The 17,798-nt window shown below is 38.9% G+C and overlaps 1 protein-coding gene across 1 annotated transcript in view; it reads left to right on the forward strand.

Moving 5' to 3' along the window:
- The window catches only part of astn2 (astrotactin 2), a gene marked incomplete at both ends in the record, with an annotated part of 271,954 nt that extends 260,344 nt beyond the window's left edge, over positions 1-11,610 (forward strand). Inside the window, 3 exons of the mRNA XM_080510130.1 lie at positions 6,613-6,713; positions 7,883-8,066; positions 11,373-11,610. Coding sequence (XP_080366256.1) covers positions 6,613-6,713; positions 7,883-8,066; positions 11,373-11,610 — 523 coding nt within the window. The remainder of the gene's footprint in view (positions 1-6,612; positions 6,714-7,882; positions 8,067-11,372) is intronic.
- Between the last annotated feature and the right edge of the window lie 6,188 nt (positions 11,611-17,798).

The following is a 17,798-nucleotide window of genomic DNA, read 5'->3' on the forward strand; positions in this document are numbered from 1 at the left end:
ACTTTGTAGCACTGTTATCTCTGTTTACGCATTCTCGACGGTGAAGTTTTTCTCTGATAAGACCAGAATTACGTCGGAATTACGTCTGAGGACTCGTCTGTTTACAGCCAGCTTCACTTGTCTTAATCAGGAGCCAGATAAGAGCTCTACTGGTATTGACTTCTCACTAGATTTGCACTAAAGCTGCTATGGCTCCTGCAAACTCAAACGCTTGCTGGTAAATTAGAAACTCATTTCTTAACAGATGAATGATACTTTGAGACATGACCCTGAGTCACTAATAGACCACAGAATTCTGCTGTGTCACAACCTCTTGGTAATAACAGGTTAAAACAATCAAAGATAATACTTTCCATCTTTTTTGGGTTTAACATCCGGATGCCTAGTATATGAGGCATGATCACAAACTGTGTTAATGTGGTTTTTGTAGTCCTCTTCTCTTTGGGTATGAATATTTTTGGTTGAAAAGTCTTGTTAGAAGTAACATATCTTGCACTAATTGTCCCAAACTTACACACCATAAATCCATTTTTTTTGTAATTTTGGTCTATTTAATATGAATACAAAATAGAGAAAACAAGGTCTTGAATCCTATGATAATTCTACCAAGCATGCATTCATTTTGCACTTCATCCTGTCCTCAATGACCATTTTGTCATTAGTTCGGCACTCACGCCACAGCTCTTTGAGTCATTTGACATATGTTGAGTCCCAGCTGCCCTGAATCTTCCCACTTGTTCCTCAGCTGTTTCTAATTGTGCTCGACTATTTAAGACTATGTCTCCAGACACCAAGTCAGTCAGACGGTTTGTCTGATTTCCTTCGCCATCCTATGCATGTGTCTGCCAGCCCAAATTCCTAAATCGACCACCTCGCTTCATATTTTCCTGCTGTCCTTTGTCCACGCTGTTGCCGTGCTCGCAGCACCTGCCCCGGCTTATCCACCATCCACCAATGAGAGGAAATTTGCAAACAGCTAGACTGCCTGTGCTCTCAGTCTAGAACATCGGTTGATTGTTGTCCTCCCGCCAACCGCAATCCATGCCTAAGTGTATGACTACACGCATGCGTTTTGCATGTATTTTATTTTCTTGTCATGTGAAAATAAATCTTCTGTCATTTGATGGACCGGATGTAAACACTGGCTGTGGGGTCCTGTTGGGCCCCTATTGAGTTTGCGACTGTGTCACCTGTTTTGACGAGGTAGTGAGACCTCAGCCAGCATCACTCTGGGCCATTCCATACGCCGACCGTTCAACGGTTAGGAGTTGGTTTACTTTATGAAAGGTTCCACATGAACGCAAATCAAAACACATCAAGAGGGCTATTATTTGCCCATCAGTCTTACTACTTGGCTGCACACCAACCCTCTTGTATTTTCATTTCCTTCCTTCTTTTCGGTCTACTGGTATCTGCCTTATTGATGTTCCACATTCAATCAATGGAAAACTTGCAACCATTTGACCGTGACAACCTGACCTGTGCGTAGACACAGACAGTGACGCTACATAGTTTGTAACTTTCAGAGCCGGCAGCGCCAGAGAAAAAAAAAACCCAACAGCAGGATTGTTTATGGAAAATTGTTGTCTGATTAATGTTCTTTATGTTAATTTGGAAACATTTGACGATATCTGACCAAATATGTGGCTGATAGAAAGAAGCTATTAAGTCAGTAAGCAATGAAACAGACAAGTGATAATTAGAGCCGGTTCTGAGGTTTTCTGTGAACACTTGGACGCTGGTTGCAACACATCCTGATGCTGGTTTTTCCGAAAAGGATGATCCTGTTGAAGGTGAGAAATGAGAGGCAAGATCTGGCTATTAAAAGTGAAAGACCTAATGTGGTGTTGTCATTATTACTTTGGACTGTGAAATCTTGCTGATCTGCAAGTGAGGTCACTCAGAGCCAGACTAATTTTCCTAATTTATGATGAAAGCCAAGGCCGTCTCATTTAAAGCTGTTTCACCAGCTCAGTGCCTCTCAGATCGGGGGACTCACGGACCTCGTGAGATACTGTAAGCCGGGACAAATTCTTCAGGCAACGAGAAAACAGCTTTGATTGATTTGTGGACAGGCTCAATTGATGTATGTCCAAATGCTGATGTAATGGAAAAGGCATCCCCTACTTCCCCGGCTTCTCAGAGCATTGCCAAAAATACTGCCCTAATTGATCCTCTCTCACTATCACTTTCTCTCATTCCTTTCCTCTCGTGTCCATCTCTTGAGCTTTCAGTCTCGTCATCTCTTGTTCAGCCATCTCTCCACTGCCTCATTAAATTAGGGGACAATGGTTACTTTAATGGCAACATTGTTAATTTACACAAACATTAATCTGCCATTTGTCCACTTCCATTTTTTGCTGAGCTTTCAAAACGGTGGCACGTGGACAAAACCTAACTGCTTTCAGTCGCGTGCAGCCAGACGGGCTTGGAGTAGATGTCAGAGGCGCTGAATTACAGCCCGGGCATTGACAGAGCAATGTGGATAGAGACGTAGAGGCACAAAGGGAAGTGTACTAGATCTGTGTATATACAGAGCTTTGCGTTAGCATGAGCTCATGTGGACACAATGTAGGGACCTGAAAGAACCTCTGCTTATACAGTCCAAATACAGTTATGGTTATATTAGGGTTAGGTTGAGTTTAGGGTTAACGAAAGGATAAGGCAGGACGTAGTGGTAGTATCTGGAAAGAAACTTGTTTTAAGGTGAGAGTTCAGTCAAGGTGAGGTTACATAGTTATATATGATTGACTTTAGAATAGGTCTGCAGAACATTAATGTAAGTCAAGGCAGTGTCCCAACAAGCATGAAAACAGTATGCTGTGTGTGTGTGTGTGTGTGTGTGTGTGTGTGTGTGTGTGTGTGTGTGTGTGTGTGTGTGTGTGTGTGTGTGTGTGTGTGTGTGTGTGTGTGTGTGTGTGTGTGTGTGTGTGTGTGTGTGTGTGTGTGTGTGTGTGTGTGTGTGTGTGTGTGCGCATACAAATATGAGTGCTTGTGTGGGTGGCCAATGTGTATTTCTTGCCAATTCTGTTTCTTGATGATTTGACATTCTCGTGGCAGGCCAGACTGTGGCTTGTTCTTTTGTTCTCTCTTTATCATCACTAAGTGCCTATACTAAGCTCAGACACTATACTCTTTCCATTAAACCTATTTTAATGCTGCAATTATGATGTATGGCACAACGAGAGACCTCTGGCCACAATTCCACAGCAAGATTGCGTTCATAAAGTTACCATGTTTGTACATTTCCAGTAAAATTTACGTGCATTTCCTTGGACATGTTGCCCCTCTCTAAGGTTGAGGCTTAATCCCCTGACTCAAATGTCTTTTTATATTCTACATAACAATCCTGTAATTGCTGTGGGGGCTGTGGAAGAAGAAACTGTGCCTATCATTGATGCCAAGTATTTAAACAATCAAAAACAACAATACGTAGGCTCACATCCCAGATCCCAACAAAACTTTTAACAAATTGCCACGATAAAACTCCCGCCGTGTCATCCTCCTCTCTCCCACCTCATTGTATCCATCTGCACGTTATGCGGCCACATAATTTAAACAGTGTGACTGTTACATGCCGGCATTGTTTTGCTGGGCAAAGGAGCCAGTGAGGCCCGTGCGTCTTTTGTGAGGTTCTTGGGGAATACCACATCCACCCCGCTGAATAACAAGAGCAGACAAACTATGTGAACAATGTCCAAACAGGTCATGTTACAAACAAAACAGTCATTTGACAGCACTGGAAAAAATCTCCAAAGGCATTATATAAAACAAATGCAAATGATTTTAGGAAGAAAAGAAAAAAAAGAAAAGCTTTTATAAAAGTAATAACATCTTTAATTTCTTTATTTTCTTGTTTCAAAAAGTTGTTAGGATTGGAAGGTCGTTCCATTCGTTCATTTTGTCTCACTTTGTTCTGTGGTTTCCTTTTTGTCATTGTGTTGTTTTTACAGTGGTAACTCTGTGGCAACACTGCTGAAAGCTTACACTTTTTCATAACTAGTTACACATATTTCTCAATGTTTAATTCCTTTTTTTTTTAAGTCCCCCGCAGTAAAGAAAAACACCCCATGTGGACCGAAGGATAATTCTTTATTTGCTTTATTTTTAAAAATAAAAAATGGAAAAAAATCACACAGAACAATCTTCACCATGACTGTGTTTTTTTCACAGCACAAACTAATGAAAACTATTTGACAACATTGTGTGATGAAAGCTGTTTATATTGTACAACACCCTATTTTACCTCTGTGTTTTCAGTTCGGCTGCAAACACATATTAGTCAGACAGATTTCATTCATTGAGACTCCGCACATGCTTTCTCAATATCGATTAAAGTTTATTTGCATCTTGCCAATAACAATATGATCGTCTGAAGTCACTTTCACAATGAAAAAACCCAGCATTTCTGCATGAGATAGAAGGGAAAAACTCCCTTTTACAAAAAGAATCCTTTGCAGAAACAAGCTTTGAGGTACTTTCTGCTGTCCTAGTTGGGCTCAGTGGACAGAAAGAAGATAGGACAGAGGTGGAGAGCAACAAGCAGACAGATTAAGAACAGATCCAACTCGCCCTTTATTAATCTATCCTTTTATTTTATTACTAGCGCGAGAACATTTCCAGGTGAAAAGAGGTGAAAGCTAGAGTACACACCAGTTTGCTCCATTGAGCACACAATTTAAAATCACCAATCAACTTGAAAAGCGTGTTTTTTGATTGCGAGAAGAAGCTGGAGTTTAACCAGCCAGACCTACTAAAAGTTGACGATGTGAGGCTACAGTGCATTTGGAAGGCGCGGGGTTGTGGTTTATATAAAAAGTGGATTTAGTCTTGAAAATGTTAGGGTGGTATTAATGTTATGGTTCTCAAACAAGCTGGGAAATATGTTTACTTGCTCTCTCAGAGAGAGCTGAATGAGAAACTTGAGGTATATAAAGCAGTAGGCAATACCTACAACAATTCCAAGAAAAGCCAGCCCGGCTGTATCTGAGAGTAAAAAAACAGACCTACCAGCCAATACGAAGCTCAGTTTTTGCTATTTATTGTTTACTAAAACATGTACAACCTAAGTACAGGGATGGATGCATGCATACTCTGCAACAACAATGTAATTTATTAATTTTAAAGAACAAAGTTTACTTTGTTCAAATCATTTCATACTTTGCAATAAACTTGAGATACTTTTGTCAATGACAGTGACAATAAGCCTTAATATATGTGATCACACTTACTTCCTTTAGCATTTTTGTTTTTCATTCATATCATTCATATTATTGGGCAGGATTTAAGTGTTGGTAGATCGACTTGTGTTGTATTAGAATAATTCAAACTTTGAACCTTCACTTGTTTCTTTACATTATGATTCCAGTTCGTTTGTGTTCTTTTTCCCCATCACAAGTACACCGATTGGCATTTTCAAAAGGACACATAAAGGTCATTTGTTTCTTATTCCAAGCCGTGTGGTCCCACATTACTGAAGATATGTTACGTTCCATCAGTGTGTCTCATCTCCGCTTGGAATGTCTTGAACTCTTTGTTGTGGTATCTTATCATGGGTTGTTAGTGGTTCCGATGCCTGTCAGGGAACCCAAAACATTTTGATGTTTGACATTTTGAGAGAGAGGAACTTTGTCCTTATGGAGTTCTTGGAGTCAAGCCAGATGCCACTTTACTCCCGTCTCCTTTGCCATCGTGGTGCTGCCCGCATTCATTTTGAAATATAATTAGATCTCACCATCCCCAGCTTCTTCCTCACAAAGCATTTTCCCAGAAAGTATGTGATGTCAGTTTAAGATCACATACAATCGAGTATAATCATGCCGAGCAAAACTATCATATCATCAATGCCATTACCTTTCAGATTTAAAAAAAAAAGGACATTATTTAAATGTATTTGTTGTCACTAACCTGACAAACTGTAAGTGAATGAACAATAAACTATTGCTGCTGGAAAACTTTCTTAGTATATATGAAGCTTTGATAGAACAATGTATTCCAATATATCAGCAAAAAAAAAAATCTGACTTGATTGAATGACTGAATTCATGCCATATGTGTTTTATTCAAGCTTTTAAAAAAAAAAAAAAAATTCTATCTCATTAGTTCTTACTACAAAGCAGCTCAAAACCAGAAAACAAAACATATGTGACAGGAAACATTAGAATGCCACAGTCTAATGTTTACCATGGATGTCCCTGCAACTTCAAAACAACAAGGTCCCAAAATAAAGAATGAAAAAAATAGGGGAAATAAATGTAACCAGGTCTGAAAGGATTTGTTATTGGTCCACATTCAGCAGAGTCTCTGCTGTTTTTGTGGTGAGAGCCATTCCCTCAGCTGACTCCTCACAACTTTTATTTACAGTCTTTATAGTTAGATATTCACTTTGTTGTTGCAATCTTTCCTGTTGCTCTCTTGTTGCAAATGATGTCACAAATGGGATTATTTTTAGTTGATACACTCAAAAGTGCAATATATTTGTATGCAATTTAACCCGCTTTCTTCCCTTCAACAGATTTGATTTGTCCTGTTCCTGTTGGGAGGGGAATATGTAATGCAATAAATAAAATAGTTTCTGTTATTAGGTTTTCTGTGGGTGTGTGTGTTTTCCAGGTTTACTCTCCACGCAGTGGATAGTCGAGGAAGTCAGTCCGAGTCAAGCTTCGTCTCAGTACGAACATCATGTCCAGTGGTGGATGACAGTCGAGCTGAAGGTAGTTTCATTTATCATTCTTTCTGACCATGCCTGCTGGTACATATCCATATTCCGTCCTTTTATTTCAGTCTTACAACCTGTTCTTCTACTCACATAATCACAGTGTACCTATATGGACACTTATCCACTTTGCGTACTTCTATCTGGCAGGTACATTGAGTGTACAGACTATATTTGCACCTTCCGTAACTTTTTCTTTTTATATATAACTCAGAATCATGTCTTCTTGCTCTGTTCCTTCACATCATTTCTGTTTCGATCATTTGATCAAGTGGTCTTTTCTAGCGGGTTGCATCAGGTTACCAGTGAATCACTCAAACCGACCTGCATTATCACAGACTAAGGGTCGGTGACAGTGTTCACATTTCTCTTTGTCTCACCTTAAATCTTCTGCCATCCCCACAAAGCATCGTTATAATGAAATGGATGGGAAAACTAGATGTGGGAGAACGTAAAGGGACACTCCTACGCATCCTGAGGATTTCAGCAAACATAATTATAATTGTTTTAATCAATCAAACACCACAATAGATGGAGAAAAATGAATTTACAATGTAAATTTCAGTTATCAATAAATTCAGAGAAAGATGAATCAAGAAAACTTTAAGAACATTTAAATGTAATAATATGACAGAAATGAAAATCCAAAAAACATAAAACAAGATTTCCCTCTGGGATTAATAAAGTATTTCTATTCTATCCATTTTAAATAAAAGTAGTTTGGAGGCAAAAGCGAATAAAATAGTTGAGATGAAACATGAGATAAATATACTAAAGAATAGGCTCAAAGTCAGAAATTACACTCTGCATCTCATGGGGAATATCTTTATGAGAATAACTCATTCGCTCCCTCACAATTGATCCACTGAACACCTACATAGAAACAACAAATTCAGGAAAACTAAAATAAATGCCTAAGAGGAACAGTATGCATAAATCATCAGACAATCAGCCAGAATTAGCCCAAACTAGCTAATGCAGGAGCTTATGTGCAGTACTTGAAGTTTTAATCATGAAGGCCATCCTACATATCTACCAGTCTTTATGGATTTAATCCTAAGTCATTAAATTGATCATGCCTTTAACTCATATTATAAATCTCGTCATCATGCTGAATGTGTCTCTCTCAATTGTTACCTCAATGTATTTCTTCTTCTCTGCTGGCAGAAATAGCAGACAAGGTGTACAACTTGTATAACGGCTACACCAGTGGCAAGGAGCAGCAGATGGCCTACAATACGCTAATGGAGATTCCTCCTCCGCTCCTCTTCAGAGTCCAACATCACTACAACTCCCACTATGAGAAGTTTGGAGACTTTGTCTGGCGTAGTGAGGATGAGCTGGGTCCCAGGTGAGGCGCTTCATTCAGCAGTTTTTCCTCTTGCAGGCTTTGAAGACGCTTTAGATCTTATCTGTTTTTACTGTTTTGTTCTTTTTTTTTGTTGTTTCTGCCTCTCGTCTGCCACTATTCATCATGTCTTGTTGTCATCGTGTGTGATGATATTGTGTTGTTTGGGATCAACTGTTGTCATCCTGAGGTTTCTTATATAACAATACCCGGAGCTATCTGCGCTCGCACTGCCAAATTCGGATCCGTCCACCATTTCTCATGGCATTGTCCCCCACCACCACCACCACAAGCCGGGGAGTCATTTCACAACATGCTGCACACTTCCAAAAAGCACTTCTACTGGAAATCGAGTGGGCAAGGTCACCCTAAAAACTCTGAGGTTACAGTCGCTACTCGCATCACCATAGTAATGCCAAAACACAGTTTGACAGCCAAACCAAACACTAAATGTGATACGCGGCTAACACCAACTCCACTTCCAACTCCATTTCCTTTTCTTTCTCATAAAAAAATAAGTGTCCACGTTATACCACCTCAACGTATCCTCTTCTTTATGGGGACACCCCAGTGAATACTTTTAACGGAATGTGAGTCATTACCACGACATAAAGAAGCTTGCTGACCAACAGACAAAAAGGCAGTATAAATAATACTTTAGACAAATGAATAGAGCAAAAAAGAAAAAGAAATCATGCATTTCAGTCTGGCAAGGCAGTTGGTTCGGCACTGATGATAGCAACACAAGATCTTAAGTTACAGCCCAATGTTTTGGTTTGTTAGCCCCCACTGCCTGGAAGAACTCCTTTCAAGCCATAAATAATAAAATAATTGAGGAATAACTTTGGTCTGCAGGAAGATTATGCCTCTCTCTGATTGGTGAAGGGGGGTGGGAGGCACAGGTTGGCTATCAAGACTCCGAATGGGGGGATTGGAGTGGTTGGACGGTATGTTTGTGTGTGGGCAACTGGAAGGAGGTGAGGGTTTGGAGTGTGTGTGTGTGTGTGTGTGTGTGTGGGGGGGGGGTGCTTTTGGATGAGCGAGTGTGGATTATTTACTGCCTGAAGTTGGCAGGGTTGAGCCTCGTTGCGGTAATTTACAAGCCGACTCTATTGGTGGTTCCTTTTAAAAGGTAACAGAATGGCCAAGTGAAAAGTAAGCACAGTCAGCACTCCTCCAGGAGCCGAGGATCCCAAAGACCCCCTCCAACATCCACCACTGCTACAAATGAACACCAGTTCCTGTCATAACCGTATTGTTCTTCAGACACGCTGTGATATGCGGTTATTGTTTTCCTCACCTCCGCTGCGAGCACAACTATTATCTCGTACGTCAGCGTACCTCCTCTGGTCTCGTCCATCAGTCTGTTGGTTTCATTTTGCTTCTGGGTTGAATTCCCTCGGAGTCACGCTTGCATTGTCATCAGGATTTAGTAGCTCAAATCGTAAAGATAAATCTTTATTTAGTAGCTGCAAATTAAAAGGGTAGGGTGAAAAAAGACGATTTATTTTATTGCTTTCTAAGTTGTTTTCCTTCCTAAATAAACATTTTAGTTTAAATTGACCCTACCTCACGTGCTGTCAAGTGACCTTCAATAATGTGTTTGGTATTCTGTTGTTTCAGACGTAAGAATTTAAGGGAAATGAGAAAATGCCCCCCCCCCCCACACTCTTTTCTGCAAATAAGTGAAAAGGATGTCTGTACTCTGTACTTAACTAAAGACAGATGTTGATGCTCAGCAGACACAGCTTTTCAAAACAAATGGATTTAACCTTTTTTTTCCTGTGTTTTCCTCATTTTAGTACACATGAGCGTAACAACATTCAAATGTTTAGGTATATGTGTGTGTGTGTGTGTGTATATATATATATATATGTGTATATATATATATATATATATATATAGAGAGAGAGAGAGAGAGAGAGAGAGAGAGAGAGAGAGAGAGAGAGAGAGAGAGAGAGAGAGAGAGAGAGAGAGAGAGAGAGAGAGAGAGAGAGAGAGAGAGAGAGAGAGAGAGAGAGAGAGAGAGAGAGAGAGAGAGAGAGAGAGAGAGAGAGAGAGATAGAGAGATAGATAGATAGATAGATAGATAGATAGATAGATAGATAGATAGATAGATAGATAGATAGATAGATAGATAGATAGATAGATAGATAGAGATATATATACACACACACACACACACACAGGCATTTTTCATAAATTGAGCTGAGCTGACATGTGGCTCCTGTATGTTGTAAACACCTCCTCCAGACTCTGGACCCGGAGACAAAATTCTTTGTCTCACTCACTGGAGACGGCTGCCTCTGGTGAAGTGTTGAACTGAAGTAATACCAGAAAAATGACAGTCCCTTCAGAGTGACTGTTACACTGAATCCAGGTGACACATAAAACTTTACTTTTGAAAAATTGAGTAGAAATTCAGAAGAAAGGCCCAATATCAAAATAGGTGTTGTTTTGTTTTGGGTTGCGTTTTTTTTGTTTTGTTTTGTTTTTTTTTTTTTTGGGGGGGGGGGTTGTCCTGCTTTAATAGCTTCTCGTATAAACACAGAGAGGTATAAATCATCTCAGGTTACATCACTGCAAAACAGATGGCTCAATTAAAATTTAAGTCCATCTTGTTCCACACAGTTGATCATTGGATAGGTGGATGGATGGCTTGAAGGGTGAATAGATGGATTGCTCATCACAGTGCTGGATAGATGGACAGAAAGAAAGATAGATGGATGGGTGGATGGATGGATGGATGGATGGATGGATGGATGGATGGTTATATCTATGGTGGATGGATTAAAACATTGGTTGATGGATGACAAAATTAGTTTATATGTGGGAAGAACAGACGGACACATCTAAACGCTCAATCACTGATGACTTCCAGATTTCGTACATATATCATCATCATTCAAGTTATTTTATTGTGATATTGAGAACTTGTGAGAGTCACTCAGTGATTAGGAGCCGTCATCAAATCCTTAGGTTGGTGATTTTATCCCCAAATGTATCAAAATGTCTGCGAGCAAAGACCCTGAGGTCCTCGCACGTAGCAGCAGTGGCCAATGATGTGTGTGTGTGTGTGTGTGTGTGTGTGTGTGTGTGTGTGTGTGTGTGTGTGTGTGTGTGTGTGTGTGTGTGTGTGTGTGTGTGTGTGTGTGTGTGTGTGTGTGTGTGTGTGTGTGGTGAATGTGAAGTCATGTCAAGTTTCTGTAACACACATTTGCGTTTGGTTTTAGACAAGCAAAGATGAATTTGTGTGTCTTAGCTGATTATGCATAAAAAAAAAATTTTTTTTTTTCTCTTCTTCAATAGAAAAGCCAATCTGATACTACGCAGAGCGGAGAAGATCAGCCCCTACTGCCGGTCGCTCCTGCGCAGCACCCACATCCAGAGCCGCACCGACACCATGGCGTACGTCTACTGCCGGAGTGAAGAGGGCCGGCCGCCCAGTAACATGCGGCGCAGCTCGTTACATGACAGTCGCACCATGTGCATGGAGAAGCTCATATCTGTACAGCGCAACACATACAGCAACACCAAACTCCGATGAGACAGGAGTTTCCAGACGAGCAGTGCGTCTTTTTCTCTCTCTTTTTTTTTTTCTTTCCTGCAAAATGACATCATTGATTGATGTCCCTCTTCGGTACAATCTGCAGTGAGTGTCTCTCACAAGACTGGTGCATCGGCCAAAAAACAAACCTGAGAATTCACTGGACGTTGTGTTAAGGCTACCAAAAAGCATTTTTTTGTGTGTGTGGCCTGCTTTTATTAGAAGACAGAAGATAATGAAAAGAAAATCCCTGGAGTGGACGTACTGTCTCTGTTGCAAAATGCCAGTGATTGCACATATCAATGAGAAACTGCAGCGTGAACTTGTAAAATATTATTCAACCAACAGCAAACTGGTTGGCTTCAATACTTTGAATGTAATATTGTACTTCCTTTTTTTGGTGCTTTTAAGCTTATCTGGGACACTGAAAAAGAAAAAAAAAAAGGGATAAATTGATAGTATAACTTATTTGCCTTTACTACTTTCATTTGAAAGGAGAAGCTGAAATGTGTTAAAGCCATTTGAAAACCATCACTTTTTTTTGTAGTTCACAATAATCGCATAAAAAAAAAGCTTTGTTTCTTTTATCCAAAAATAAGAAAGTAGTGTTGTCGGCTCGTATAGGACTTTTGAAAAAGGATCCGCAGTGTAGCAAGACTGAAAAATAGGCATCAAAGTGAGATTTTGATGGCAGCATAGACGCATCCAACCGCTGTAGTAACTGATAGACTTTTAATTCAGCTTTGAATTTAGTGTTGAAATGGAGAAGTCATGATCTGCCTTTTCCTTAGAATGACAAAACCCTTGAATACTGTCAAAAAATAGAACGCAGCATAAATATGCCGCCAGATCAAAGAAAACTTTTTTTTTTCATAAATAAAATGTGACTTAACCAACAAGACCACCCATTTCTCCCACAAGGTCATGAAACAGACTCAGTAGACCTCAGAGAAGTATTATTATTAGTAGTAGTAGTAGTATTTGAAGATACTACCCCCAGACCGGTATAGCTCGAAACACACAAAAAAATCAAGACGCTATAAGGATTTTGAATGGATTACATGGATGAGTGACAGCTGCAGCACAATGGGTGATTATGGGTCACTGAATGTAATGAAGCTCTTCGCTCACTGGGCTGCTACGTGTTGCAAAGGAGTTATAGTACATAATATCCATATTGATAACATAACATTTACAGGGCCTTGTGAATGATTCTTTTTTTAATTTCTTAGAGTTTCTGTGAGCGAGAGTGCGAAAAAATAAGAAAATGATATGTCATACAGCATCTTCTAAACTCTTTCAAACTGTTGCTGGACTGGAAAGAGACGACATATTTACGTGGTCAAGAATTGTGAACTGTTGAACAGTTGTTGCATCTCTGAATGGGTGAAACTCAAGTGAATATTGTGCATAAGTGTGTAAGTGTGACATGCCAGGAACTGTCACATCTGTTCAATAATGTAAATGGGGTTGCAGAGTATCAATTCTGTATGATTCTTAATGAAGATTAATGGTAATTTGCTTAAATTCTGTATTTCCAACCATGTCGCAGGCCTGTGACATGGAGGTTTGTATTATGTTATAAAAAGATTGGCTGACTTTGAAAATGTCCTCCAATACAGCAGAAGTAAATATTTGCTCACATTTACATGCACTCATGGACAAAATGACAGGCAGGATGATGATACCATAATAATTTGGTGATTGTAACGGTCCCCTGTGGTCCTTTTGATTCCCTTATTTTTCAGTCCAATGATACATCTTTGAAGCCATGGATATTCTTTAATAAAGACAAACAATGCCTTTTTTTCCATCAATATGTTTATCTCATATTATATGAATTGTGATAATAAATTATTATATTGTAAATTTTAACTTGTAAAAAAAATCATATCTGTATTATTATGTGGCTTTGATTGTCCTTTTTCTGAAGAATGTGAAATATTAAAAAAAAACATATACAAAATCAGAAGGCTTATTTTTATTCCCATATAAAAGCTCTGTGCCTTCCAGCACAGAGCTCTTCCCCTGTCAGGTTTGCGCAAATTATTAACATTAATTTACTTAATATACTATATTTGTATAATGGCCATTTTGTTTTGAAACTTTAAGCTGACTGTGTATATATCGTTCCAAACTGAATTAAATGATTTTAATCACTTTCAATGAATGTTACTCAAACAGCTGTGAAGCAAATGTTTTGATCATAACACATGGGGAAATTATCGAAATCCCACCTCTACAAGTACTGCATTGCAACTTTGTTTTGTCACGTTGCATGTGTTCCTTGTCTAGACATGTCTCACGTGATTATTGGTCACTTCCCACCTGGTACTTATCCTCTTTTATTTTGCCTTTATTAAAATACTTTGCTTTATTTGCACATATCTTTGACTTTACTTCAATTTGTGAGCTAATGGAGCCAAAATAGATCCCAGTCTACACCAGAAAGTGGCTGACATGTGTCTCCGTACCACAAAACCTCTCGCACTGCCATTGCACATCTTAAAATAGATGACTGAATAATTGTCACAGCATGTGAGTTAATAGCCCATTGGATACCTTGGTATTTGATACTACCACATTTCCTTGTTTAAGCTGCACTGCTCATTTTGTGGTTTGTTTGCGTCATATCAGAAGAAAGTCAGAGAGCGGGATGTTGTTGCTCAAACTTGAAAGTGTTAACACATGTTGGAACACCCACATCCAGTTGTATTTGTGACCTAATCGATGAACCATGGGGCATTTCTATTGACTTTAAGGTGTTAAAAGTAAGTATAACTGAAAGTGGCGATCCTACAAAGCTTTCTGTGTGAATACATCCTCAGCTGATGAAGCTTGTTGGAAAAGACTATCTTTCAGTACCTCAACAAATGTCATGCATTCTGCCTGTGCATTCAGCTGTGGAGGTTAATGTCTTTCCATATGGCAGAATACAAGAGGATTTTGACGTCAGTCTGTTGTTTCAGTCAAACGAAAAAGATCTTAGCTTTAGGAAAGCTCCATTCATACTTTTATGGTCTGTACTTGCTTATCCAGACAAGGGTCATGGGTGGATTGGATCATATGCACAGTAGTGCACCATGAACAGGTCATCAAACCCTCACAGTGCAAACACAGAGAGACAGACAACCACAAACAGACCTGCTTTAATGCCTCCGGGCAATTTGGTCATCAATTATCATAACGAGCATCTCAATGTTAGAATGTGGGAGTTAGTCAGAGTACTGAGGAGAACACCATGCATGCACAGGAAGAACATGCTCACAGAAAGGCACGGTCAACTCGCCTGTGAACTGGTGAAGCCAGAGTACTTACCACTGTGCAACCATACCGCTCTCTTCCTGGCATTAAAACTGGTCCAGACGTTCAGAGTATCAGATATTACATCCTGATTGAAGCTATTTTTATTAACCTCTACCACTGTAAGACACATTTTGATCTTATTTCTACAAAATAAAGTTGCAAAATAAATGACAACAGCATCTCGATATTGATATAAATGTTTTTTTTTTCCTGTATATACCAAAAATGTAGATTTTGTTGTGTTTTAGACATAAAGATCTGGACTCAATAGCCACTGGTATGAAGTTAATGGTTTAGACATTTTTACTATTAAAGTTTTTTGATTTTACAATTTGTTTATGGTTTTGTAACTGCTCTCCACAGATTGAACATACACATGAGCCACTGATGACAAATGGCAGCCATATTGATCTCTATTCTTAATTTTACTTAGTATTTATGTCAATTTAGCCATGGTTAGCTAAAGGGTTAGGGTTTTGTTTTTGTTTTTTTAATAAAATCATTGTCCGTGTAAGATAAGAGGTGATTTGAAATATTGCTGTGCAACATAAAGACATAAATTAATATACATGTGATTTTATAGCTGCACAGAGCTCCAGTTGGTCTCCTCAAAATGCTTGAAATTTGTTGTTTTACAGGTCTCATAATGTCTCTGCAGCTGGTTTCAAAGAATTAATAATTATAGCTTTGGTGGAGTAAAAAAATAACAATATCATGACGTAGGGTTGAATTTTTAAGCGTTCATGATGTTAATATAGTAAAACTGGCAAGTCTTGTCACAGGACTGCAGATGTCAAAGATAACATGTATGCTCCTACTTTAACAATCTCCTGAAGAGCTGAAGTCATCATGTGACCAGTTGAGCACTGGACATGTTTACAGTCAGCCGTGTCTCCAGGAGGTGTAACTGAAGATGGAGGTTACACCACTTACAGTGATGAATCTTCTGAAACAAGAAAGTCACTGTGATTTTACGTTTATTTGTCATTAGAGTCGATTTGACTTCCAGAAATAAAGTCAACTCTGCCAATAAAAGTCCACAGTCCCACCCTGTTAACCTCAGCATGCATCAGCACTGAAAATAATGTTGACGTTGATCTCTGGGATTATTTCCTGTCAAGAGTTTTACTCAATCTGACATGGCTTTGCTCACCTGATGCGGTGCACATGACTCATGACATCCGAATTGACATGGACCGAACTGGCAAACAACCCCGCGGGGTGGAAGCCCCCGGCAGCCAAAGTTGCACTATATCGGAGCAATAATTGGATCACAATTAATTAGGATGACGGCAAAATGAGGCACAGATGAAAATGGCTGTAATTGTAGAATGCAGTGTGATCCTGTCATTTCTCAGGTTTTACCCAATTTACCAAATGATCTAGCAGGAAAATATTTACATTGAGCTGGAAAGGATGGAAATCAGCCACTGAACTAACAGACAGCTATCCCCTATGAATTACTCCAATTTATATAATTAAGTGAAGGTGGTTTTGCCTCTCAGCACGTGAGCTGCTGGGAAGCATTTACTTTTTCCACCTCCCTTAACAAACTACTCCTTGAAGCTCAGATCCAGTTTCTTTTCCAGAACAATACTCACATTTCCATGCCAATGTATCAATGTAGGCTTAAAGAATAAGTTCCTCGCTTATAACCACATCAGCAATGTTGTTTAAGAGGTTTCTGTGATTTTCTGTAAAATATCTTTTACATCTTTTATCTTCTAACATCTTTTACAGCAAGAGTATTAAACATATGGCCTGTGCACCAAAATGGTGGGGGGGCACCAGAGAAAAATGCCTAAATTTTTGTCCCGACTCAATGTTAAGAATGGCAGAATCTTAAAATTGTGCTTTTTTCTTTTTCTTTTTTTTTTTCGAAGATTTGGGGGGATTATTTAGGGAAACAATTTGAAATTGGGGTTTTTAAATTCTATCATACCTTCCTTACCATCTTTACTGATCCAATCTACTTTAATGTTAATTTTGGCTGCATGAAAGTCAACTAAAATGATTTTTAGAAGCTCACAAAACCAAAGAAATAACACAATTGAATGACGTTACTCAGCATGAATGCACATTTGCAGAATTTCTGCAATAATTGAAGAAGTGACCACACACCTCCAGCTTATGCTCACTTTAACCAGTGTTTTATTTCTACACAATAAATGACAGCAAAAATGAACATGATACTCATCTGACTCTTCCTTATGAAAATATAGTACACATCAGACATGTTTCGCCATGTACCAGAGCACCAAAAATATATATAATTGCAACTGTGAAAACAGAGAGAGACATCGACTGAAACATAAAAGTCCATTCTGTTTGTATATGTGCCTGAAAAAGTGCATACTGTGTAAGAACCAAAAACAGAGGAGGCCATCAGTGGGAAGGAGAAACTACTGAGTTTGATGGCTACCTTTACAGTGTTGGTGAAATTCTCAGCAAACACAAAGGCATATGGAAAAGACTCAACAATGCACAGTATGGAGTGAAATGAAACGAAAAATGCAGGTCGCTGTGAGTCAACGCACACAAGTTTGTTCATGAGAGTCAATTTTAACAGACTTCTAAGACTCAGAAAAGACCAGTATGATTTTATTTATATTGACAACAAATAAATAATGTATGATCCAATGGATAATTTCATGGTTTAGACAACTGACAACAGTGCTTGCACTAAGCCATTATGAACAAATAAATGCTGACAGCAAGTGGTGTGGTAAAGCATCACAGATTTTTCTTCTTTTTTTTTTTCTGTCTTGCGGGTGATACTTTGACACAATGCACAACATTTCACGGTTCATTTCCTTGTATAATAGTTATGATAAAAATCAATCCAAGAGCTAGTCCCAAACAGTTAGTACATGGTTTGCAAA

Source organism: Blennius ocellaris (genome assembly GCF_963422515.1).
Source record: "Blennius ocellaris genome assembly, chromosome: 15".
NCBI classification, from domain to species: Eukaryota; Metazoa; Chordata; class Actinopteri; order Blenniiformes; family Blenniidae; genus Blennius; species Blennius ocellaris.